Source organism: Pogona vitticeps, chromosome 7 (assembly GCF_051106095.1).
Source record: "Pogona vitticeps strain Pit_001003342236 chromosome 7, PviZW2.1, whole genome shotgun sequence".
NCBI classification, from domain to species: Eukaryota; Metazoa; Chordata; class Lepidosauria; order Squamata; family Agamidae; genus Pogona; species Pogona vitticeps.
In genome coordinates, this window is record NC_135789.1 from 13,151,735 (window position 1) to 13,175,060 (window position 23,326).

General features: G+C 53.0%; 2 protein-coding genes across 4 annotated transcripts in view; both read left to right on the forward strand.

The window, feature by feature from the left end:
- The first annotated feature begins 1,425 nt into the window (after positions 1-1,425).
- IFI30 (IFI30 lysosomal thiol reductase) lies at positions 1,426-7,699 on the forward strand. The gene is made up of 7 exons (XM_072977904.2): positions 1,426-1,662; positions 3,926-4,108; positions 4,188-4,262; positions 4,668-4,763; positions 5,653-5,805; positions 6,638-6,706; positions 7,263-7,699. Exons 1-7 carry the CDS (start codon positions 1,495-1,497, stop codon positions 7,338-7,340), a joined length of 822 nt encoding a protein of 273 aa, XP_072834005.2. The 5' UTR covers positions 1,426-1,494; the 3' UTR covers positions 7,341-7,699.
- A 5,970-nt stretch (positions 7,700-13,669) lies between these two features.
- The window catches only part of CPAMD8 (C3 and PZP like alpha-2-macroglobulin domain containing 8), a 28,593-nt gene continuing 18,936 nt past the window's right edge, over positions 13,670-23,326 (forward strand). For all 3 annotated transcript variants that reach the window (XM_072977906.2, XM_020781015.3, XM_072977907.2), the window contains exons 1-13: positions 13,670-13,997; positions 16,833-16,984; positions 17,304-17,326; positions 17,976-18,141; positions 18,574-18,626; positions 19,080-19,097; positions 19,557-19,611; positions 19,762-19,875; positions 20,653-20,737; positions 21,158-21,266; positions 21,675-21,902; positions 22,067-22,237; positions 22,840-22,968. In XM_072977906.2, the coding sequence (XP_072834007.2) occupies positions 13,921-13,997; positions 16,833-16,984; positions 17,304-17,326; positions 17,976-18,141; positions 18,574-18,626; positions 19,080-19,097; positions 19,557-19,611; positions 19,762-19,875; positions 20,653-20,737; positions 21,158-21,266; positions 21,675-21,902; positions 22,067-22,237; positions 22,840-22,968 (1,380 nt within the window). In that variant the 5' untranslated portion in view covers positions 13,670-13,920. The remainder of the gene's footprint in view (positions 13,998-16,832; positions 16,985-17,303; positions 17,327-17,975; positions 18,142-18,573; positions 18,627-19,079; positions 19,098-19,556; positions 19,612-19,761; positions 19,876-20,652; positions 20,738-21,157; positions 21,267-21,674; positions 21,903-22,066; positions 22,238-22,839; positions 22,969-23,326) is intronic.

Genomic DNA, 23,326 nt, shown 5'->3' on the forward strand with positions numbered 1-23,326 from the left:
CCGAAATCTGGCTTCCTGCCACTATTTTGACATGTCCTGCACTCGGGAAAGATGGGAGGACAGATCGGGGTTCGACAACCGATTCCCTTGTTGGTCGCTTCTCTCCTCGTGTTGCTTTTGCTTGGCTTTCCACCTCCGGGGGCTTCTCGCGGTTGGCTCGCCACCGGGTGGTTTGAACACCGGCTTCCCCCAAAATCCCAGCCTCTTTCTTGGTCCTGACAAACGGGCTTTGGGGAGCCGAGATCCGATTAGGGTGCTCAGCTGGAAATGGAGTAGAGCCCGGTCTGTGAAACCGACTCAGGGGCTCTGCCTTGGTCTACCTAAGAGGGCCGTTGTGAGGAGGGGCCAGTGGTCCTGTTGTAAGGGATAGATAAGAAAATAATTCCCCTTCCTGTCGCCAATGTACCTTTCCCTCTACGGGAGCAAAAGGTGTTTGCAAACTCCCCCAACCGGTTTTCCCACGCAGGGCCCAGCTTGCAAGACTAGACAAACCCGGCAGATGGATTATCTCCTCCTGCTCCGATGCGGCCTCTCTTTCACCATGCAGTAATTAATTGGCATAAAAAGGTCACGAGGCTGACAAATCCAGACTTTCCCTAACTTTTGCACCGTGGTTGACTTGGGAGTTTTACAAATATCGCTTCGTCTCCTGGGGTGGATTGGCTTTGTTGGTAATGTTTCCAAATACTATAACGGAGTTGGACGGGGGTCCAGAAGGCAATCCAGTCCAACCCCCCCCCCCCGGCTCAAGACAGGGACCTAAATCCAAGCAGATCTGACAGACCGGTGAGGAAACTGATATTCTGAGCCCTTGCCAATGGGTACACCTGCTGGGGGACCCTGCCTAATAACATCCCGCCAGTATGCCTTCGGACTCCCGTATCTGCGGGATCGTGATCCGCTGACCCATGTCTCTGAAGTCTAAATATTAAAAGAACAAATCGTAGACATCTAAGATTTCTCAAGATGGAGACACCAGAATGGGCCGCTAGAGGGGGCCAGACACCCCGCTAGAGATGGAGTTTGCTATCACCCGCGTTTTTCAGCATCCACTGCGGGGTTGGAACCGATGCTCCTCCCGCGGATACAGAGGTCCTACCGCCTTCCCCTCACGACCGGCCTCATTGATTCTTTAGAGGCAGGCGTTCCTCCTCTTCACCAGAGCCCTCAAAGCTCACCTGTGTCATCACCTGCGGTCCAAGAGCCCCCCTAACAGGTGGGTTTTGGAGGCAAGGGAATGAATGGAGGCCCGGCTGAGTCCCCGTGCGCCCTCCCCCACTTTGCTCCGGCCCCGATCCTGCACTTCGGGAGGCCGGGCGGACTTTGCACCCGCTCTTTGCCCGGGAGGGAAAGCCCCGGAGGGCCGGAAGGAGGCGGGCCCGGGCCCCGGGTGGGCGGCCGGGCGCTCAATGGGCGGCTGTCGGGCATCCCCGCCCGCCCGCCCCGCCGAGAGACGCCCAGCCCGGCCGCCGCCGCCGATGCTCCTGGGTCGCCATGGCCTCCTCGCTCCTCGGGCTCGCCGCCGCCTTCCTCCTCCTCTTCCTCCTCCAACCGGGGCATTCCGGGGGCCTCGGGCGGCGCGGCTTCGAGGGCGGCCGCCCGCCTTGCCCTCTCCCGCCGCACCTCTGGTGCCGCTCCGAGCAGGCGGCGCGGGAGTGCCAGGTGAGGGTCTGCGGGGCCCGGGCGGGGGGGGGAGGCAGGTGGGGGGGAAGAGAGGAGGGAGTCCCCCCCCGGGGCAGCGGGGAGAACGCGGGTGGGGTGGGGGTCCTCCGAAGGGGAGGCACCGGGCAGAAGGATGGAGGGCGCGCGGGATCGGGCCCGCGGGGCGTCGGGGGGGGGCGGCGTCCGGGGGTCTCCCGGTAGGGAGGAGGGATCCCCCGCATTCCCCGTCGGGGGAGGGAGAGGATCAGGATCAGGTCCCGGTGTGGCCCTGCCTCGGACTTCACCTTCCCCCCCCCCGCCCGGTGGTCCGCAGGGAGGGGGCGCGCCTCGGGCGGCCGCAGGGGAAGGGCGGCCGAGAGCCTTGGACACACAAACACACGCACGCACCCCCGGGGAGGCTTCCCAGCCCCGCCGAGAGAGAGAGAGAGAGAGAAAGAGGAAGGGATCGAAACCAAAAGCGGGAATGGGTTCAATTCTCTCCCACCTACCCCCCCCCGCCGCCCCATAGAGAGGTCTGGGGCAGAACAAGGAAGAAAACCCACGAGGGAGGGGGTCCCCCTTTCCCTCCACCCCCACCGATCTTTTGCAACCGGTGGCTCCCCCCACCCCCACAACACCCTCCCCGCCGGGCTTTCTTCATTAAGGCACCGGAGTTAATTGGGATCCTCCTTTTTCCTCCCCCCCCCCCTCCCCGTTGATGATCGGTGGTGAAGAAGGGCGGCAGGCAGCCGAGCCCAGCTCGTGCTGGGGGGGGGGCGCAGGTCGGGGAGGGGGGGTCTTCCCGGTCAAGCTGGTCGGGGAGTCCCCCGCCCCCCAAAAAATGCCCTAGCCAGCTTGCCAGCCCGGGTGGCCTCGGAGATCCACCGATGTCATTTTCATGGCCCCGATTCTGCCAGCTGGGGAAACCTTCCTTCCCTTGTCCCGAAATCTTCCTTCCTTCTCCATCCCCCCCAAGTTCCAAGTCCTCATGGAGAGCCCCACAAGGCGGGGGGGGGGGGAGTCCTGTCTCTGAGTCCAGGCCTGTCAAGCTCCTTTCACTTCCCTGTGAAAGTGGGAAGAGGAGGGCGCCATGGGGCAGAAGCGAGCCGAGGGACTTTTCCATCATCCTCTCTGCCCCACGGCCTTCCTCCTTCCTCCCCGCCACCGAAGGCGGCTGGTTTCACTTCGCTTTTGTTAAAATTGCAGGCAGGGGAGGGGGGGCAGCCCCCTTTCCTGCTGCTTCTGCGGGTGTGGGGCGGAGGCCCCTGAAAAGCTTGGGGAGATCTGCCCCCCTAAGTCCTCCCTCTGTGCTAAAGCTGGATAGCTCAGGGGGTTCTGTCTTTAGCCGGTTGGGGGTTCGAATCCCCCACGGGGTCTCCTTGACCGGGGTTGGACTGGATGATCTCGAGGATCCCTTTCCAGCTCTGCCGTTATGTATTTATGGATCTTATTTACTGAGATTATTTATTTATTCGGGTGATGATGATGCTGTTCCTGTGATCCTTGGAGAAGAGACCCTGTGGGGTGGCGGACCAGATGAAGGCTCCGGAGACCCAGGTTCAAATCCTGGTTTGGGAACGCCTTCAACCTCTCACCAACCTTAAAACAATAGGGTCGCCTGTCATGGGACAGGAAGTCTTAAAAAAGGAACTTTTTCTGCACACACACACACACACACACACACACACACACACACACACACACACGGGCTTTTCGCACTAAGCGCTCCCACCCACCGAGCCGACAGGATTCACGGCTGGCGGTTCTTTTGTTTCGTTATCTGTTTTATATATATTTAGGCCGCTTTTCCTCCCGGGTCAGGGGGCTGGAAGGGGCTTGCCATGTTATATAAAGACCCCAATTCAAAACACAAGACGTTAAAAAAACATTAAAAAACATTTAAACTGGACTGCTAATTAAAAGACCCTCGAAGAATGAAAAACAGGCCAGTGAGAAAAACTAAACCTAAAAAGGCGTCGTGATGGTTCAAAACCAGCCTGAAAAGGGGGGGGATTCCTTCAGCTGTCGGCGGAAGGATAGAAAAGGGGGGCCAGCCTGACACACACCCCGAGGGAGAGCATCCGGCAATGTGGGAGCCACCACCGAGAAGGCCCTGTCTCGTGTCCCCATCCACTGTGGCTGTCTTGCCCAGTCGGGCACCGCCACCCTATCGCCCCGTCCAACCTGGAGAACAGGCTTTTATTATTGTTTTTTAAATGCCCGGACAGCCAAGCCAGCTCCTGGCACCTGCCCCAATCTCTCTCTCTCTCCCCCCCCCCCCCAGGCCGAGAAGCACTGCGCCACGCTGGCCCCTGAGCCCCCGCCGGCGGACCGTGTCTCGATCAGCCTTTACTATGAAAGTCTGTGTCCCGGGTGCCGGCTTTTCATCATCTTCCAGCTCTTCCCCACTTGGCTGATGCTCTACAACATCATGAACGTCACCCTGGTCCCCTATGGGAACGCCAAGGTCAGGCCTGGTTTCTCGGAGGGGGGTGGGTTGGGGTCCCCTCGGTCTCTTCTGATCCCCTTCCCTGTCACCTTGCCAGGAGACCCAGAGCCCTTCCGGGTGGAAGTTCGAGTGCCAGCATGGTGAACAGGAATGCCTGGGCAACATGATGGAGGTAGGTGCTGCTGATTAGAGCAGGACACCCCCCCCCCTATCCATGGGATCGGTATCCACAGATTCATTTTGTCGGAGCGCGTGTTAAAAACATTAGAAGAAAAACCTTAGAAATATAGGTTTCTGAAGCTGAAACTACCAGAACTGGCCACTAGAGGGAGCCAGACGCTAGAGAGAGAGTGCTTCTAAAAGAGAGTTTGCTATTATCCACGGTTTTCAGCATCCGCAACGGGACTTGCGATTGATTCCCCGCGGAGACAGGGGTCCTTGAGTCATTTCATCACTCGAGATTTAACCAGAAAGACAGCCTCAGAAAAGCCTCTCTCCGGCTGTTTTCCTGCACTCGCCCTTTCTGCTCTGGGCTCTCCCCCTCCCCGATACTAATGCTTGCCCGTTTCTTCCCTAGACCTGCCTCATGTATGAGCTACAAGGCTTGGAGTCTCCCCTCCCCTTCATCTTCTGCATGGAGTCGAGCGGCAACGTCACTGAGAACCTGTCAACGGTAAATCCAAGGGGTGGACCTGCGGTGGCTTTCGAAGGATCCATTCCTGTTGCTTTGCTCTGGGGCTTGAAAAATGATTTCTTGTTGTTACCAGTTATGTTGGAAAGAAATTCATGGACTTTAGTTTTCAGGGCAGTCTCTGGCAAGGAACTTGTGAGTTTGCAGGTTCCTCTTGATTCCTGGGAGCAGGATAAAGCTGGAACAGTTACAAGTAACTGTTTATAAGTAACTTAGGAAAAAAAGGTCCAAGTTACATTGGCCCTCATTGCCACCAGAAAGGTTAAACCGGCCCGGTTCTTTCCTCCTTATAGGGCTTGGTTTCCAGCCCCCTGATCCTCCTTCTTGCCCTCCTCTGAACTGGTTCCAGTTTGCTGGCATCCTTTTTCAACTGGGGTGTCCAGGGTATCAACAGGAACCCAGGACTCGAGAGGAGGCCTAACCTGTGCTGAATAGAGCAAGACTAGTCCTTCACAGTATCTGGAGACATGGCATCTGTTGATGCAGCCTAAAATAGCATTTGTGTTTGCCATCATCCACATATTTCAGTATCCGCGGGGCCTTGGAACGGAGAAAAGACAGGGACCCATGGCCACAAGCCTCTGCTGCAGAGGATCATGCCACAGGCACACGGTGGTGTCGATCCTGTTGGGGCTGTTCGTAAAGTTTTTCTTTGCATTTTCATGCGCCTTGCAAAATCGTGCCACCTGGGTCACGCTTTCTGAGCATGTGGCGCACAGTCCCAGAGGTTCATGCCCTGATGGGCTGGCAAATGCTCTCTCTCTTCATTCTCCCTCCCCCCGGGCGGTGTGCGGGCATTAAGGTTCCTATTCTTGGAACTTAAATCCGAAACGGGAAAATAACGAGGCTGGCCCACGCTCTGCTCTTCTAGTGCCTGAAGATGTATGCGCCCTTCGCCTCGTTGGCCAACATCACAGCGTGCGTCAACGGGGATCTGGGCAACAAACTGATGCATCAGAACGCTGAGCGCACCAGGGCCCTGACACCGCCCCATAAGTATGTGCCGTGGATTGTCATCAACGGGGTACGTATGCGGCTGATTCTTAGTTATCTGATTCACATCTGGTAGGACGCTGTGTCTATGGGATTAGCATCAGTGGATTCGCTTCTCGGTGGGCTGAAAATAGTAAAAAAATAAATAAAAGAAAAATCCTAGAAAGATATATTTCAAAAGGTGATGTTACTAGGCCTGGCCACAAGAGGGAGCCAGAGACCATGTTATGGATAGCATTGGCTATTAAATAATCTGTTTTTCAGCATCCATGGGGGGGGGGGGTGTCTTAGAACCGATCCCTTGCGTATACCGTGGTCCTACTGTACATTCTGGGGTCCTGAAGAAAAAGGATGTCTAAAAATGCAGGAGCTCTGAGACCCTTGCATTAAAGTCCCACATAAGCAAAATAATGCTCGTGGTGTGCAACAAAGAGCTAGACCATATATGGAGTAAGAAATGCCAGGTTTTCCACCTGGATTCAGAAAAAGAAGTGGCCATAGAGACCATATTGCAAATGTAGGTTGGAGTGCACCAAAGAATTTCAGGACAAAATCATCTGCTTTATGGATGACGGCAAAACCTTTGACGGTGGGACTCAGGAAGAGCAATGGCTGGCTCTTTTTTTAGAAAAAGGCTGTGCCACCACGTTTGATTATCTCAATTACTTTAGTATTTTCAGGTAGCGGATAAACTCAACAGCGGATACCGGTCCTGTGGATAGGGGGGAACCTACTGTCTTGGTTACGCTCTTTCAAAAATGCCAGCAGAAAATGGAGTCCAGCTGTTTACCAACGCCTCTGCCTCGCTCAGCAACTGTGATGGTGGAACCTTTTCTCCCCTGATCCCTTCTTATTTCTCCTAGAACCACACGGACAAACTCCAGAGTGCAGCTCAGATGTCCCTTTTCCGCCTGGTTTGCGACTTGTACAAGGTGAGTACCTCTCGGATTTTCTGGGCTTGAAAAGACAATATTCAAAGTTTTAAAGAAGTGTCCATCATATATATGATAGACACCATCTTGGTATCCAAGAGAGTTTAACTGTAAAGTTACTTTTTTGCTGGCAGGGAATTCCAGAGCGGTAGTTTCCCGAAAGTAATTTTTCCAAGTTTCCCCTCCCACCCGTGGATGCTGAAGAACACGGACTGTAGCAAACGCTGTTAGCAACTTCTATAGAGAGAGCATGGTCTTTGGTTCTCTCCATTGGCCAGTTCTGTAACTTCATCTTTAGAAATATATATTTCCAGGAAATGTTCTTTTCATGTTTTTAACATTTTTTAATATTTTAAGACCGTGGATAAGTGAATCAGTGGATACCAATTTCATGTTTGCTATTATCCGTGTTTTTTGGCATCTGCTGAAAATCATGCCCCCACGGAAACCAAGGTCCAGCTGTAACTTTTCCTTGCCCTCGTTTGCAGGGTTAAAGATTAGAGGGTGTGCCCGGGTGTCCCTATAGCTCTGAATCCTTGCTTCCTTCTGCCTCCAGGGGGAGCCACCAGCTGCCTGTCAAGACCCAAAAAGCCAAGGTCACATCCCTGCTTCTTTTCAACTCTCCTATGCGTAAGTCCGGATTTGCTCCCTGTCCACTTGCTGGAGCCGCCGCCACCCCCAGCCCCCAAGAAGACCCCGGAAGTCTTAAGCATGGACGACGCCTCCTTCCTTCTCCTGCCCGAGGCCTCTCCGAAGAAAGATTTTTGCTTTGTGACCCGACCTGTCGCCATTTCCCTGCGGAACATCCTGCCACCGGATGGCAGGCTCAGGTTTGAATGCTAGGAAAGCCAAAGGGACTCTGGATCTCTTTTAGGGCATGGCCAGTTGTAGGATTTGGGCCTGTCCTTCTGGCCCCCCAGAGTGTCACGTTTTAAAGCCCGACGGGTGTATTGCCTTCGGAAATAAAAGATCGGTCTCTTTTGGCCCAGGAAATGTGCATTTTTGGGGAGACGTTGGGGTCCCGGAGAAGGCTTCCTGGTTGCGTCTCGGAAATACCCGGGCCCATTCAGTGAGCAGCGTGAGTTTCCTTGGCCATCTGACCATCCTGATGACCCACATCTCTCTCTGTCTGTCTCTGCTTCTGTCGTGCAAGGAATGGCGTAAACCATTTGGCTCCCTGGAGTTCTCTCCTTCCTGCCCAGTGGGCCAAGGGGAAAGGAGGCGAGATAACCAGCCGATCTGACTTTTGGGGAGGTTTAAAGTCCAGCTTTCTCCCCGCCCCCCATCCCACCCACCTCTGCGGAAGTGCCAAGACCTCGTGGTCTTGGAGAGGTCAGGTGCTTGGAGGGGGACCCTCTTGTCTCCTGCCCTTAGATCTCCCCCCCCCCGGCTTTCGAATGGGCTCAGGCTGGAGTTTTCCTCTCCTGCTGCTTTGTGATTTTTTGAATGTTAGTCTCGGGAGATTTTAACTCCCTGTTTTCACAGACAGAGTCTGCGGCACGCCTATAAATGCAGTGTTTCAGCCTAGGCAGGGATAAAAACACACACACAAGCCTTCCCACCTATTTTTCATCATTTATTCCTTATCTTCAAATAGGACGATACATATTCTGGAACTGTGATTAGGACCTGATGAGGTTTATTCCTAATTTATATACATATTGTTTGTATTTTGGAGAATTAAAAAAAAACAGGTAGAAAAAAAACCCTCCAGAAAACATGCACGCACAACACACATACGTAACTTTCTTGACAACAGTTTTTCTTTAATTATTGTAGGGTAGGACTCCGCCATATCCACGGGAAATTGGTTCCAAGCCCCATCCCCAGCGGATGCTGAAAAATGCGGATTACGGCAAACACTATGTTAATAGCAAACACTTGTTATGAAACACCGTTTGTGCAGATGGAAGGCCGAATTCTGGAAACTGATGGATTTATTACAACCTCACATGCGGGATCTTATTTGATTTTGGCAGGGAGAAGCTTTTCTGGGCAGGGGGTGGCTTGTCCGTCTATCCGGCACTAACCAATCCTTCTTCTTCCTGCTTCTGATTCAAAGAGAGCTCTGCCCCTCCACTGTCTTTTTCGCTCTTCCTTTTTTTCTGTAGGAAGCAGTTCGTGGGTTGCGGCCCGTTGCTCAAAGCAGCTGTGTTTCCTCAATTTGCCGTTCGATCCTTTCAGAACTGTTAGGTCATTGAAACCTTTTCGCCTTCTGGCTTCAAAGGTCTCCCGAGTGCATTATCGAGCCTGTAAGTGCCAGCGGATGACGCGCCGGGAGAACTTGAAGCTGATTCGGCTCAGTGACTCCCTGCGCTCCTAGAGGAAAGTATCTCCTCCGCAATGGGATCAAGAGCACAAACAGTTCATGAGCAAGGATTTAAGGCCCAAGCTTTCTATCCCAGTTTGGACCAGTAGCTATTCAGCCACGCTTTCTGGAGATCAAGAAATTTGGAGAAAGGCTGCTTTTTTCCAGCCAGTTAGTTGGCCAGTTGTGTGGCACAATGCCCAGGCTGCTTCCTCTCTCAAAGCTGCCCCCCCTCAACACACACACAAACGCGCGCACGCACGCACACTGCTTGACAGAAGTGCTGCGGCTCCGGCTGACGCCTCCCTGGCTGCCATTTCTGCCTTTTTAGGCTAATGAAGACTTATGGGATTACCGTGTCTCCCCTTCCTGTGAGTAAAATTTAAAAAATGCCACTTTCTCTCCCCCCCCCAAGACATCCGGAAACTCACCCTCCAATGGTAAATAACCACCACCCCCTGGCTGCACCACAAGCACCCGGGTTCTTCCTGGAGCCGCCCGGCGGCGAAAGATCTAACGGACCTGGGGAGGATTAGCGCAGCCAAGCAATTAAAGGCATTTCCAGTCATTAAGTGGGGGGGGGAAACATTTCTCCTTAATTTGCAGGAATAATTTGCAGGTTGTTCATTCCGCTCCTCCGGCCAGTTCGCTCCTGGTTCAGCAGGCGCTCCATGCGCCGCATGGCGTCGGCGGCCTGCATCCCGAAGCGTGCCGGAGTCTTTTGTTCCTGCGTTTCCGCCCGCCGTCCGAAGCATCGCACGCACAGGATTGCCGTTTTTAGGGCTCAAGGAAGACCGAGGCCATTTCATGTCGCGGCTCTCCCCACTCCCCAATTAACGTTGATTAAACGTGGGTGGCTAACGGAACACACATCCTTTCCAAACGAGTCATTGGGAACAGCCCGGATGCCAACTCAGCTTCTTTATTTCAGTTTGAAACACTGCAAGATAATATAATAAAAACTGCTGGATAGTTCTGGGGTTTAGGTCTCGAGCTTCAGAGCCCGAGGTTCGGAGTTCGAATCCCCCCACTGGGCCTCCTTGCCAGGGGTTGGACTGGATGGTCTCCCGGGTCCCTTCCCGCTCTGACTTTCCAGTATATATTATTCCCACCTGACAGCATGGAAGCTATAGAATGAAAAAGGGAACTATCGCAAGCCCGGATTTCGTGGCATGGTGATGGAACCAAGCCTGGTTAAGCCCCATTTTGCAGCTCTGGATGAGATGGTTGTGGCTACACAATGAGTTGTGTACACTCAGGCGTGTGTGTTTATATGCACCCTTCGTAAAAACTGCACATTTTACGCCGGAAAGCTTTCTTAAGCAGGAGGAAACCGGCCCCCTGACTCCAAGGGAAAGAAACCAGCCCGGCCTCGTTCGGATGCGTGCGAGAGGGGGCCCAGCCCCAAGCTCAGGGGGATTTGGTAACTGTCAGATGTGTGAAGCCTGCAAACTTGTGCAAATTCGGTGTGACGAGGCACCTTCTACCCCATTTCCTCTGAGGTCCCGGGTCAGCTTTCCAGCTGGCCACCCCACCTTCTGCCGCTGTATTTCCTAGCCGCTAATTAAGTGTTTCCATTGCTTTGTAGCCCAACTCACCAAATTAATCGGCTTTGGCTGCTCGGAGCCAAAATCCCGAGGAAAGCTGTTTATTTCGTTTTCTCAACAAAGCCAGCCCTCGGGCTTCCCGGGAGAAGGTGGCGTCTCTCCCGCGGTCCCCAGTGAAATTTTTCAGAAGGGCTCCTGCACTTTTGGAGAGGGGGAAAACGGCCACAAACTTATATACCAGTCATTTTAGAGTGGCGAAGCTGGAAGGGTCCCTCTGGGTCATCCAGTCCAGCCCTGGTCAAGGAGGCCCTGTGGGGAATTCGAACTCCCCACCAGAGAACTAAACCCCGTCTTGAACCAGATATTTTGTCAATGAGGGCCTTCTAGTTTGGAGAAAGGAGACCCACGGGTCGGGGCTGTTCTCCAGAAGGTCTACATCAAGAGATCTCAAGGACCCGCGGCCTGCTGGAAAAGGAGGCCGGCCAGCCCGGCAGGAAGGATTTCCCCCATTGCAAGGGTGGGGTCCCAGCTGCAAGAGCCGTGGGGAATTCGGGGTGGAGCCCCAATCGCGGCCGCTTCCTTTCATTCCTCGGCAGGTTCTCTCCGGGTGTTGTTTCAACTTAGTGGGGTGTTGCTTGGGGTTTTTTCTCCGCGCGCCAGATGGTTCCCTTTCGTCTTTATGGCTGGGCGGGTCACGTTACATGCAAAACCATGAGGCAATGCCTGTGAGTTCATTCCCAAAACTCTGGGAGGTTAAGGATAACCTCATCCATGTCAAAGGTATACAAGTCCCAGAATAACGCAGATGATGTCAGACAAGGGAGGGGGGATCCCTCTGGCGTCCCTCCCTTCCACCACCCTTCTGGAGTTTTTTAATTTCCCACAATCGGTGGGAATGTGAAGTTTTTCTGAGCGGGCCATGATGGTTCTCTGGCACAAAGATGTCATCATCATCTCAGAACAGCCGAGTGGGAAGGGACCCTCGAGATCATCCAGTCCAGCCCGTTAAGGAGGCCGCAGGGGGGGGATTCGAACTCCCCAACTTGGGCTCTGCAGCTGGAGGCCTCAAACCCGGAGCAATCCAGCAGGTCTGATAACGGGCCATGAAGAAAAGGCCAGGCCATGTCTAAACCCCACTTCACACCTGGGCAAGCAACACCATGCTAGGCTGTCCAGAAAGCTGGCCAAAGGAAGCATCACCCACACAATTATCCTGTTCCAAACGCCATTTTTCAAACTCTGGGAGCTTAAAGGCACCTTGTCTCTTTCTGAGGCATTTTCCTCCTCCGTCTCCTGTTCCCCTGGAGCTACATAGAGGGTCTCTGTTTCCCTCCATTTCCTGAGGTAAAATTTTTGCCTCCTGACTAGGGTTGCCAGATGTCAGGCAAAAGGAGGACATGTCCTCCTTTTTAGCCTAATGTCCTCCATCAGGCAGGCAAAGATAAAATGCCAGGCTTTTGTATATTTTATGTTATCATTTTGGATGGGAGGGGAAAAGGTGGAAGGACCCCCTTCCCCCTGGCTTTCCCCTCCACCACCTGCCCGCCCACCCCCAGTATTTTGAAAAAAACCCCTCCATTGAATTTATTTTTAATTTTTTACATGACTGTTTCTTGGTCGGTTCACTAAGAGACAGTTATTGGCAGCTATTGTAATAAAATTGTATTGACTGTGGGTTTAATCTGGAATGATTCAAATGAAATATTCAATATGTCCTCCTTTGTCCTCCTTTTTGTCTTTCAATGTCCTCCTTTTAGTACCCGTGTATCTGGCAACCCTACTCCTGACTCCTTTTCTGGCTCTGTTTAGGTAGCGGGTTCAAGTGTGAGTGAATTAGTCTCTAACGTCTGTTCTGCTTTTCAAAAGCACTTTATTTTATTTTATTTGTCTTTCTGCTGTTTATTCCAGTAACTATGTCATGGTGCTTTCCTCAGCTGCTCTCTAGCTCACAACCTGTTCGTTACTGTCTCTGCATCTGGGCTACTCTTGCTCTCAAGACCCCAAAATAATTTTATTTTTCAAGCCTTCTGCTTTTTAATTTCCTATCACCTCAGATCTGCCCTGACCCGGTCTTCCCACTTTTATCCAACTCCTGCTCCCTTATATCTCTCAGAGACTTGGCATTCAAGCTGGCCCACGGGGGTCTCTCAAATTCTGAGGTAAACAACAAAAAAGAATTTTTTCCTTCAGAGTCGGTTCCCTCTCTTTCAGTCCCATCCTTTCAGGATCTGAGTTCAGAAGCCCCGCCACTAAGTTTTCCCCAAAAAAGCTCTAGCGGGTCACCCACTTCTTCGCCACAGACCACTGACTAAAAAAAAAGTCCCCATGACTCTAGAAAATCCACTTTTAAACCTCGGCTCCATAGTATTTCTTTCGTATCCTGCCACTGGACACCCCTGGGGGTGTTTCACCCTGTGTGGCCCCGGCTTGTTTTCACCAAACCTATCTCCCTGTATCTCCTATGAAAAACGGAGGTCCATCCAGGACTGAATTTCCAAACAGAAACAGGTTGATTGATTGCAGGTTGTTTCAGGACTCGTTCTTAAGCCCATTCTTGTACTGTACTGTAGTCCCACAAAGCTTCAGTATTTTACTTTAACCTCTCCTGTCTTAATTAACGCAGGTCACCCTCTGACTAATCACTCCTTAAACACTCTTTCTCTGTGCCTCAAACCCCCCCCCCAAAAAAACACCCCTTCTCCAAACTCTTGTCTCTCTAACTGAACTGACTAGTTTCTCTGCCTCCGCCTCCCAACCGCCTCTCATGGGCACAACAGGCCAATCATCTTCTCCCTGAGCCAAAGCAGGGTGATGGCGACATGCCTCTTGTGGCAGGGAGTTCCCCATGCCTTGGGAGGGGTGGGTGGGAGGAGAAGGACCGTGGCGGGGTCCCGATTTCCGAAACTTTCCGGCCAGGTCCGGTAGCCCCAAACTTCTCGCCCGCGACCGGCGCTTGGAACAGCGACCGGGGCTTGGGACTGGGCTGGTTCGCGCAGGCGCGCCACGGCAGGAGAGGCGAAAGAAGGGGGGGAGGTGGGGCGTCCCGGGCCCGCCCCTTTGGAATCCTCGGAGCCCTCCCGGGGGCGTGGCTCGGCAGGGGGCGTGGCCTGGGAGACGGCAAGGCGCCCGAGCCGCGGGCCCGGCTGCGCCAGAGCGAGAGGCGCCAGTCGCGGGGAGGGTCGCCCGGCGGGAGCCGCGGAGCGTGATCGGTCGCGGGCTGGTCCTTCTCTGGCCGGACGGGGTCGGCGGCAGCAGCGGCGGCTGCCCGGGCTGGAAAGGCGCGGCGGCGCCCGGGACGGAGCTCTCCGTCGTCCGCCTCGCCGAGGGAACAAAGGGCGCCCAGCCCTCGGGGTCCAGCCATGCCTGCCCGCGGGCGCGCCTCCTGCCTGGGACTGGCGCTCCTCGTCATCCTGGGCGCCCCGAGCCCGGCCAGACCGTGAGTGGCCTCCCTTCCCCTCGGGGGGGGGGAGCATTCCCACCCCTGGAGGGTTCCTGGGCATGGGCAGAGCGCCGCCCGGGCTGCCCCGTGGAGGAGACCTGGAGGGGTCCCCCGGCTGCCGCCCCCTTATTTTGCCCTGGGGTTGGTGCGATCCCTGCCACCACCTCAAAGTGGGCCTGGGCAAGCCTTCCTGGCCAGCAGGACACCCCCTTTGGAAAAGGGGGGCTCCCCCCTTTCAATGTGAAACCGATCCCATCAGGGCTAAATTGGGGCTGGTCGCCGGCCACCCTTGACATCACCCCCCCCCCCCGATCATCCATAATGGTCTGGGGGTTATCTATAGTGTCTCCTGCCCCACCTAAAATTTCACCCCTTTTCGGGGGACTTTGCCAGGGGTGAGGCTGCCTGCGGGGGGGGGGGCGGGGCGTGGGAGAAGGATGCTTCCTTGAGCATCATAACCTCAAGTTTTGGGAGACAGCCACTTTTCCCCAAAAGCACCGCTGGTACATCTTGCGCATCACCCTGCAGATTTTGGAAAACCTGCCACCAACTCAGACCCTTCTTCTTCAACCTGGACATTAGAAGGAGGCAGATAAAAGAGCTTAAAATCCTAAGTAGGATGATTTCCCAGGCTGGAGGGATGATCCTTTAACCAAGCCAGGAGGAGGGGTGCTGCTCTGTTCTTTTCAGATGTCTTTTTAGCATTGATTTGACTGACTGTTTATAATACAACACTTGGTTCCTATTTGCAGACTTAACAGTGCATGTCTTAGCTTTTAAATGTTGTCCTTTTAAATTTTGGTCAGCCGCCTCGGTCCTCTTTAAGGCAAAAGGCACTTCAAAGGTAAAAATATTTTAAGCTCAAGGGTTTTGGTCAAGGTGGGGAGTTCGAATCCCCCACCGGGCTTCCTTGATGGGGGCTGGACTGGATTATCTTTAGGGATCCCTTCCAGCGCTGCTGTTCTAAGATTATTAGAAATAAGATATGCATCGGGTAGCAGAAAGATAACAACTTTGAGGGCTGGGGGAAACAGCTTGAAATGGGGTCTGCATATGTGTTCTACAGACGAGGCATCATCCTATAGGCTGTGGGGCAGCGCACAGATGTTTTCGACACCCATGGTGTTTCTCGCTGTATCGCTCCACCCCATAGCTCTATAGGGAAAAGAGAGCCTAGAATGGGCTGAAAGGTGATTCAGATGTATTCCATGGGGAGCCGTGGTCGGGGAGGTGTGCCTAGCCCTCCCCGGGTCCCTGGTGTGCCCCTTGCAACCTGCATGACGCACGCCAGGGGTGTGTGTGTGTAGAATTTCTGTAAAGTTGTGATGTTGTCTCCATGGCAATGGGTTACACGGAGGAAGCAACACAGAGTTTGGAATTGGCCAGAAAAGTCCGTGTGGGGAGCCATAAAACGGCGGCGTGACCATCACCCCTTCTCGGCCCCCCTCCCCAGGTTGGCCATTAATCTCCGGCTCCAGAGGAGCCCCACAGCTGGATGAAGGAGGTCTTAAAAGTGTGGGACGGGAAGAGTTGTCCTGGGGGGGAGCCCAGGTGGGGTCATTTTGGGGGAGAGGGCAACCGACAGACCCCATGAAGTTGGGTGGAGGAACGTAAATTATTCCAAAAGACCCGTCTGGTGTTCAGCCTCTGCGCTTCCGAGGGTTCGAAGCGGTTTGCAAAGGGGATCTCCTTCGGGCAGAAAAATGGGGAGGGTGCACAGGATCAGGGGTCCAGCGCCGGTGAGCGGAAGACCCCACCTGGGGTCAACATGGAAAAGAGTTTTGCCACTTCTGGAGTTGCACAGAGTTTGGCTTTCCTCTTGAACCCCAAAAGGGACAGCCCTGGGCAGAAAAAGCGGAGCGCCCCCCCCCGTTGGGCAGAACGGGACTTCGTTTCAAATCTCCGTAGCAGTTGTGCCATTTCCCTCATAGTGGTGGGGAGACTTTTTAACCCATCATCCTCATCCTCTTAGAACGGCAGAGCTGCAAGGGACCCTCGAGATCATCCAGTCCAGCCCCTGCCAAAGAGGCCCCGTGGGGGATTTGAACTTCCAACCTCCAGTCCTGCAGCCCAATACCCAAACCACTGAGCAATCCAGTCGTTCTGGAGAGCTCAGCTTAGATTGTGGGGCTCTTCCGCTCGATCCTACGCCGACGGACGTCTGGTGATCCTTTGTTGCCCGTTTTGAGATGCCTGGCGTCAACAGTAGTTATTTCTTTATAGTTATTTAGTGATTTGAAATATTTATTTTACCCGATCTTTCTCCTTTAAAAAAGGGCCTCAGGCAGCTGGTATCATTGAAAAACACTCTTTAGAGCCGAGAACATTTGTACGACCTGCATCCTTAAAAGACAATATTTAAAGCTTTAAAAGAATAAGTATACAGATACGAAGAAGGATCAAATGAGAAACGATCAACACAGACAATGCTGAAAACACCAGTCAAAGCAGGAAGGCGCAAGCATCCATTAATAGTATTTTTTTTTAAAAAAACTTACTTGGGCCGCCAGTCACACAGGGAAAGCTTGCCTGGAGAGGGAGGTCTTTTATCTGCTTGCAGAAGGAGAGTCAAGATGGGGCCAGCCTGGCCTCCAGTGGCAAGGAGTTCCAGAGTCTGAAAGAGCAGCCACTGAGTAGGCCCTCTCCCATTGCTGTGATGCTGTGCTTCTCTGCGGAACAGTTTCCAGAAGCCCCAACGGATCCTCCTTTGCAGGAGATCCCATCCGGGTAGAATTTGGTATCGGAAACAGGTGCTCTTTGGCATGCTTCTTTTCTTCTTTTTTCCCCCCTCCTGATGGCTGGTTTCTGCTCTTTCCTCCCACCCACCTCCAGAGGCTATTTGGTGGCAGTGCCGTCTGTCTTCCGGCCGGGCGTGGAGGAATCCATCAGCGTGACCCTCTTCCATCCCGTCAAAGAGACGACAGTCCAGATCCACCTGGTGGTCAAAGGGGAGACGGTGGCGCGATCTCATGGGACGGTCCTGGGTAAGGTTCCTTTAACGTACACGTGAAGGGGGCAAACCGTCCTGCGAGGGAGGCTCCCGGTGAGCGAGAGCGATTGTCCCAAGGCCACCCCGTTACTGCCATAGCCGGAGGAGGACTTGAACCCGGCTCTTCCGAGTTTTTGCCCCACTTTATAATCACAGCAGCAAAACGTTTTGCCGTTCTTTGGGTTGGAATCGCGGACTCACGGCCAGGATAAACATACCGTGCCTCGGCAAGAGTGGAGAAGTTAACTTTGTTTTGGCTTTAATGGGGGAAGAAAAAAAAATAGGGTTTTGAAGTTTGTCTTTTTTTCTTGTAGGTAAAGGAAGCATCAAGCTTAAGGTGAGTGTGATGCTCTGGTGCATAAGAAGGCGAGCGGTGGGGGGGAGGGGGACAAAAATCGAGCAAAAAAACCACTGCGCGTGTTGGGGGGAAAAGAAAACACCTTACGGGAGATTTCAGCTTCCCCTGTTCATCTCTTTCGTTTTGCTCCATTCCCTTAAATCCTGTCGCCTGTTAACATAACCCCAAAGGTTTACAAAAGCGCAATATTTACCCGGCGGTAAGGCAGAGTTAATGTATCGGCCTCAAAACTCAATCAGCAAAGGCCCACCTGTTTGGAATAGTCATGTATCGTAGGATCCCCTTATCGGCGGGATCAGGATCCACTGACCCCTGGCCTGAAACTACCTATGAAAAGGAAAATCCTAGAATGATATAATTCTAAAGATGACTTGACCAGAACTGGCCACTTGAGGGAGACAGAGACTGTGCCCTGTGTCACGTTCACTATTATCCACGTTTTTCAGCATCCGCAGGGGGCTTGGAGCCGATCCCCCCACATATACAGGGGTCCTACTGGATAATGTAAAGTAGTGTCAAGAATGGTTCTGCCTTCCCTTCCCTGGGCCTGTTTGATCTAGGAGCTGCTAAGAAAGCTTGAGCATCCCCTTACCTCTCCCGCACCCCCTACCCGTGGCTTGTCTCCTAGGTGCCCCCCGGCCTCCGGGGCCAAGGCCACCTGAAAGTGTGGGGCAACCGGCACTTGAACGAGGAGGGCTATATCTTCTATAACCGAACCACGGTCACCATCGACAGCAAAGGCGCTTCCGTCTTCATCCAGACCGACAAGCCGGTGTACCGGCCGACTCAGAAAGGTCAGGAGGAAGCAGCGTGTGTGGCAGATTGTCAGATTTCTGTTAAAATTCCTTTCGCTGCATCGTAGAAGGGCAGAGATTCACGGGGAGAATAGCCCAGGGAGCCCACCCCCCCTTTCTCATTAACTAGCACCTCAGGGTCTCCGTAACTCCACCTGAGATGCTTCTTGTGGGAGGAAGAATACAAACCTTTTGTTACTTACCCTTACGAACAGATCAACAGCAAAGTACCCATGCAGAACACCAACGGAGAGTTGGGGGCAGGGGAAAGCACTCCACAGAAAGGCGGGGCTCTCTTGGGATCGGAGGGAATGATGGGTTCGTGCCGAGACGTCCCTCCCAGTCACTCAGACCGCAGGCAGCATGGGAGGTTGTAAAAACTCCCCCGTGTGTTTTTCCTCGAATTCTTCTCTCCTGTTTTTTCCCCCCCAGTGCTGATCAACTTGTTTATGGTCAGCCCGGACCTGCGGCCAATCAACGAGAAGGTAAGGGTTTCAGGTCAGGGACTCCCAGGGGCCAGGCGGCACCGGATGGAGAGCCCCCGGCCATCACCTCTCCCTGCTTCTTTTGAGTCACCCCTGCCAGTCAGAGTACGGAGGAGGAAAGGCTTGTTTCCTTCCTTCTTTCCTAGTTTATCTCCAAAATACTTTTGCATCTCCTAACAAAGTTTCCCAGGAGGGCTTGCAGACTTGGGGGGGGGGAATGAGGGGCGAGAGAGCTAGGGCATACTATCAGGCAGCAGAAGATGTACCATCAGCATCTTAAAACAGCAAAACCAGAAGGGGCCCTCAAGATCATGCAGTCCAGCCCCTGTTAAGGACACATCATGCAGGATTTGAACTCCCAACTTCAGGTTCTGCAGCCGGAGATCTCAAGCTAGGCAGAAATGTTCCCCCAGGAAAATGACTCATTCTGTTCCCTTTCTTTCTTCCTTCCAGATCAAAGCCTACGTGGTGGTGAGTACCTCTGAGCTGTTTCTTGGATATATCGGTACTGTACTCATTTGCAGGATTAGTATCCACCAATTCACTCATTCGTAGCCTGAAAATATTAAAAGTATTAAGAGAAAAATCCTAGAAATACGTATATATTTCTAAACAGGAAGTTTCCAAAACGGGCCACTAGAGGGAGCCAGAGACTATGCAGTGTATAGTGTTTGCTAGAGAAATATATTTCCATGAAATTACCAGAACTGGCCACTAGAGAGAGCCAGAGACTATACTGTGTATAGCATTTATGATTAAAAGTGGTAGCTATTATCCGCATTTTTCAGCATCCGCAGGTGGGGGACTTGGGAACTGGTACAGGGATTTTGCTGGATTTGGAAATTTTGGGGGGAAAGACTGGCACACACGTCTCAAGATTGGGATGTTTGCAGCCTTTGCCCTTAGAAGAATCTCTGGGTCTCTTTCCAGGATCCTCGGGGGGCTCGGATGATCGAGTGGAAGAACCTAATGCCGGTTTGTTGTGGTGAGTTTCCCAGTAACGCCATTGGGCCTCAGCTATGGGCAAGATCGTTAGATTAATCAGAGAGAGGAGAGCCTTCATTCTTGATTTTTTTTTCCTGGCTCGCTTTTGAAGGATCATGGCTGACGGCTTTTCCTCGTATCTCTCCATCAGGTGTCCTGAACATGAGTTTCCCTCTGTCCGACCAGCCGGTCTTCGGGGAGTGGCTCATATTTGCCGAAATGCAAGGATACACGTACAACAAGTCCTTTGAAGTTCAGAAATACGGTGAGCAAGCTGTTCCTTGGGGCTTATTTCCAACGCATGCGCTGGGACACCCTGGAGGTGAAATAAGGAGTTCTCCCCATACACCCACCCACCCCACACACAAAAAAAGAGACAGCTCCCAATAAGTTCCAAGTGTTGGTTTCGAACCTACAACATTCAAAGAGGACTTCCGAGACGGTAGCTTGAACCATAGACTGGCTGGCAGGGTAGAAGCTATTTTTCAGGGGACGACGACAGTGTTATCCTCCCCTCGGTTTCTTAAGTAAGCGTTTCACTCCCATTGCAAGCAACCGGGGGGAGGGAGAGTGGGCTGCAAAATCTCCTAAATTCTGCCCCTTCCACCCCCAGCCTCCTACTTCCAGATGCCTAAGAGGTCAGAGCCATGGGCATTTTTGAAAACTGGAATAGGGGGATTGAAGCTCTCCTTCCAAAGGGGGAAGATGCTGTTTTATCCAGTACCACCTTATTAGGCGCCCCCGGAGTTCCTTTTCAAGCTGGTACAAAGGCAGGCTCTTGGATCGTAGAATAGTTGAGTTGGACAGGGGCCTCGAAGGCCATCTGGTCCGACCCCATGCTTGGTACAGGAACCCACATCAAAGCAGGTGGCAATATGAGGCAGATGACCTGAATTATCCCAATGGAGTTCCTGTACCTCTCATGCTGCTTCTGCCCTGACCCTTTGCCTGGATGTCACTGAGAAGGGGTTTTCTGGGTTTCTGCCGCTCCTCTGGTCCACAGTACAAAACCGTTCCCCCTCTTCTTTTCTCCCCTCACTAGTTCTGCCCAAGTTTGAAGTGCAGATTGACCTGCCTCCCTACATCCGGGACCTTGACGTGTGTGAAAAGGGCATCGTTCATGCTAGGTAAGGATGATGCTCCTGGGGCACAGCTGGAGTGCCACCTGCCTGGCTTCGCTCCTCCACTCATCCCAGCATGGCTGTCTTTACAAGGGAAAGGGAAGTTAGGAGGGATCATGGGTAATTACAAGCAGTCGTAAAGAAGATAGAAGGGTTTGAATTACAAGCAGTCGTAAAGAAGATAGAAGGGTTTGAATTACGGAGTTAGCACAGACATTAAGCCTTCATGAGGTCCAAAGGGTGACGGGTGAAGGCCGGGAAACTGATAGACACACAGAATGCAGAAAACTGGAAAGGTCTGCACTTGCATAATGGGCTGAGTTGTCTGGCTGGGAGGAGTCAGCTCCACACGTTCACACATGCATAAGAGGCAACCTGGCCTTGGAAGTAGAGGAGGCTTTTAATGGTGGTACTTTTTTGTTTCAGGTACACGTTTGGGAAGCCAGTGACTGGCCGGCTGACCGTCAACATGACAGTCAATGGCGTGGGGTACTACCGCCATGAAGCAGGGCACCCCATCCTCAAAACAATGGAAGTGAGTGAAGGAGGAAAGCAAAGACATCCTTTACAGAACCCGGTTGTTCCCCGTCAAAAGCGAGAGGGCGGGGGATCAAAACTTGTGAGGCCCACTGCATCTTTTTCCGGAGCCCAGGTTTGAACAGTTGCAAAGTACAGCAGGACTCCTGTGTCCTTGGGATCATTGCCTGAGGTTTTACTCATCCAGAGTCTGAAAATATTAAAATATTAAAATACAAGAAATATGTATTTTCAATGTGTATTTACCAGAACTGGCCACACGAGGGAGCCAGAGACCATTCTGTGTAGTCTTGCTATTAACATATACATAGCATGGCCTCTGGCTCCCTCAAGTGACCGATTCTGGTAATGCATAGTGAAAATGCCTATTTCTGGATGCCTTCTATCCTCTTTTCTGCGTTGGCAGATCGACGGTTCTGCAGATTTTGAGGTGTGTGCCCGGGACATGATGCCGGCTGACGTCCCCGAGCATTTCCGAGGCACGGTCAACATTTGGGCCACCGTGACCAGCGCCGACGGGAGCAGACAAGTCACCTTTGACGACTCCACCCCTGTCCAGAAACAGCTCATTGACATCAAGTATTCCAGGGACACCCGGAAGCAGTTCAAGTCCGGCCTGCCCTACAAGGGAAAGGTGAGGGGGTGTGTGTGGCTTTGCCTAATCCACTTTGTCCTGGGTGCCACTATTTCTGCTCTCCCTCCCAGGATAATCTCCCAGAACTCAGGACCCAGTGTGGGTCATCTTGCCAGCTCCCCTTTCTCTGAGGGAGCTGGTCCTTCTGCCTCTGCCCTCTCCAGGTAGAAGTCACTTACCCCGACGGCAGCCCGGCCGACGGAGTGACCGTCCGGATCAAGGCGGAACTCACGCCAAAGGAAAACCTTTACACGAGCGAGCTGGTCTCCCGGGGCGGCCGGGTCGTGTTTGAGATCCCCTCAATTCCTCCCGTGGCTCAGTATGTTTGGCTGGAGGTGGGTGAAAGTCCTTCCGGAGGATCGCCGGTCTGCCTCCATTCCCAGCAGGGTGGGGGGAGGCATGGATTTTTCAGAGACGCAGCCGCGTGGAATCTCTTTCCATGGCAGCAGACCCCAAAACCAAGTCCCACCGCGGACTTGGGGACAAAATAATATAGGCCAAATTAAAAGAGAGATAAAACTTTTTTTTAAAAAAGGCAAAAACGTGGCGGCTCCTTAAAGACTCACTTTTATATTATTTAAATATGAGGTTTTGTGGACAAGTTCACTCCCTCAGACATAAGAGGTTGAACCTGGATAATATTTCTACATGGCATCAACATAACAGATTTCAAAATACAGAGCCGGTGGGTGCTTAGCATTGCAGAGAAAGCATCTTTGAGATGCAGGTCCTATGGAAAAAATAAAAGTAGGTTTTCTAAGTTCCAGTCATACTGGGCCGTCTCGGGCAAGGGGGGAGAATCCTCTGGCGTGGGCGTTGATGTTCTTCGTACCAACGCAACGCCACAACTGGGTAGACGGTGGTGATGACAGAGGCAGCGCCAGGCGCTGCGGATCGGCGCTCGGAATGACGCTCCCCTTTTTCTCCCTTTCTCAAGGCCAAAGTCACCGCCGTGGGAGGGAAGCCAGCTGGAGACCAGTACCTCCCCAGCTATCTCCCCATCAGCAGCTGGTATTCCCCAAGCAAGTGCCACCTTCAGCTTCAGATGGTGGACAAGCCCTTCCACGTAAGAGTCCTTCCAACGCGGTGACCTTCTGTCCCCTCTCCGGCGTTCAAAGGGGGATGCGTGGGTGTGGGGATTCGGGCGAGGACCGAGAGCCCGGCAGGGGGAAACACCCAGGCTCTCCGAGGAGACCCCTTCGCTTTGTGTTCCTTGGAGCTGGCTTTCGGGATGATCCCCCTTTGCTTTTATGTTGGCCCCAAAACACCTTCGGATCATATTCCGGCACTAAGACCGTGCCGTGCCCAAACCCCTTCTCCTGATCAGTGCTGGTCTCTTGTCTGTCTTTCTATTTATTGTTCTGCCTTTCGGTCTGCTTACACCCCTCCCCCCGGGCCATTGAGGTGCTCTGCAGTCTTGGACA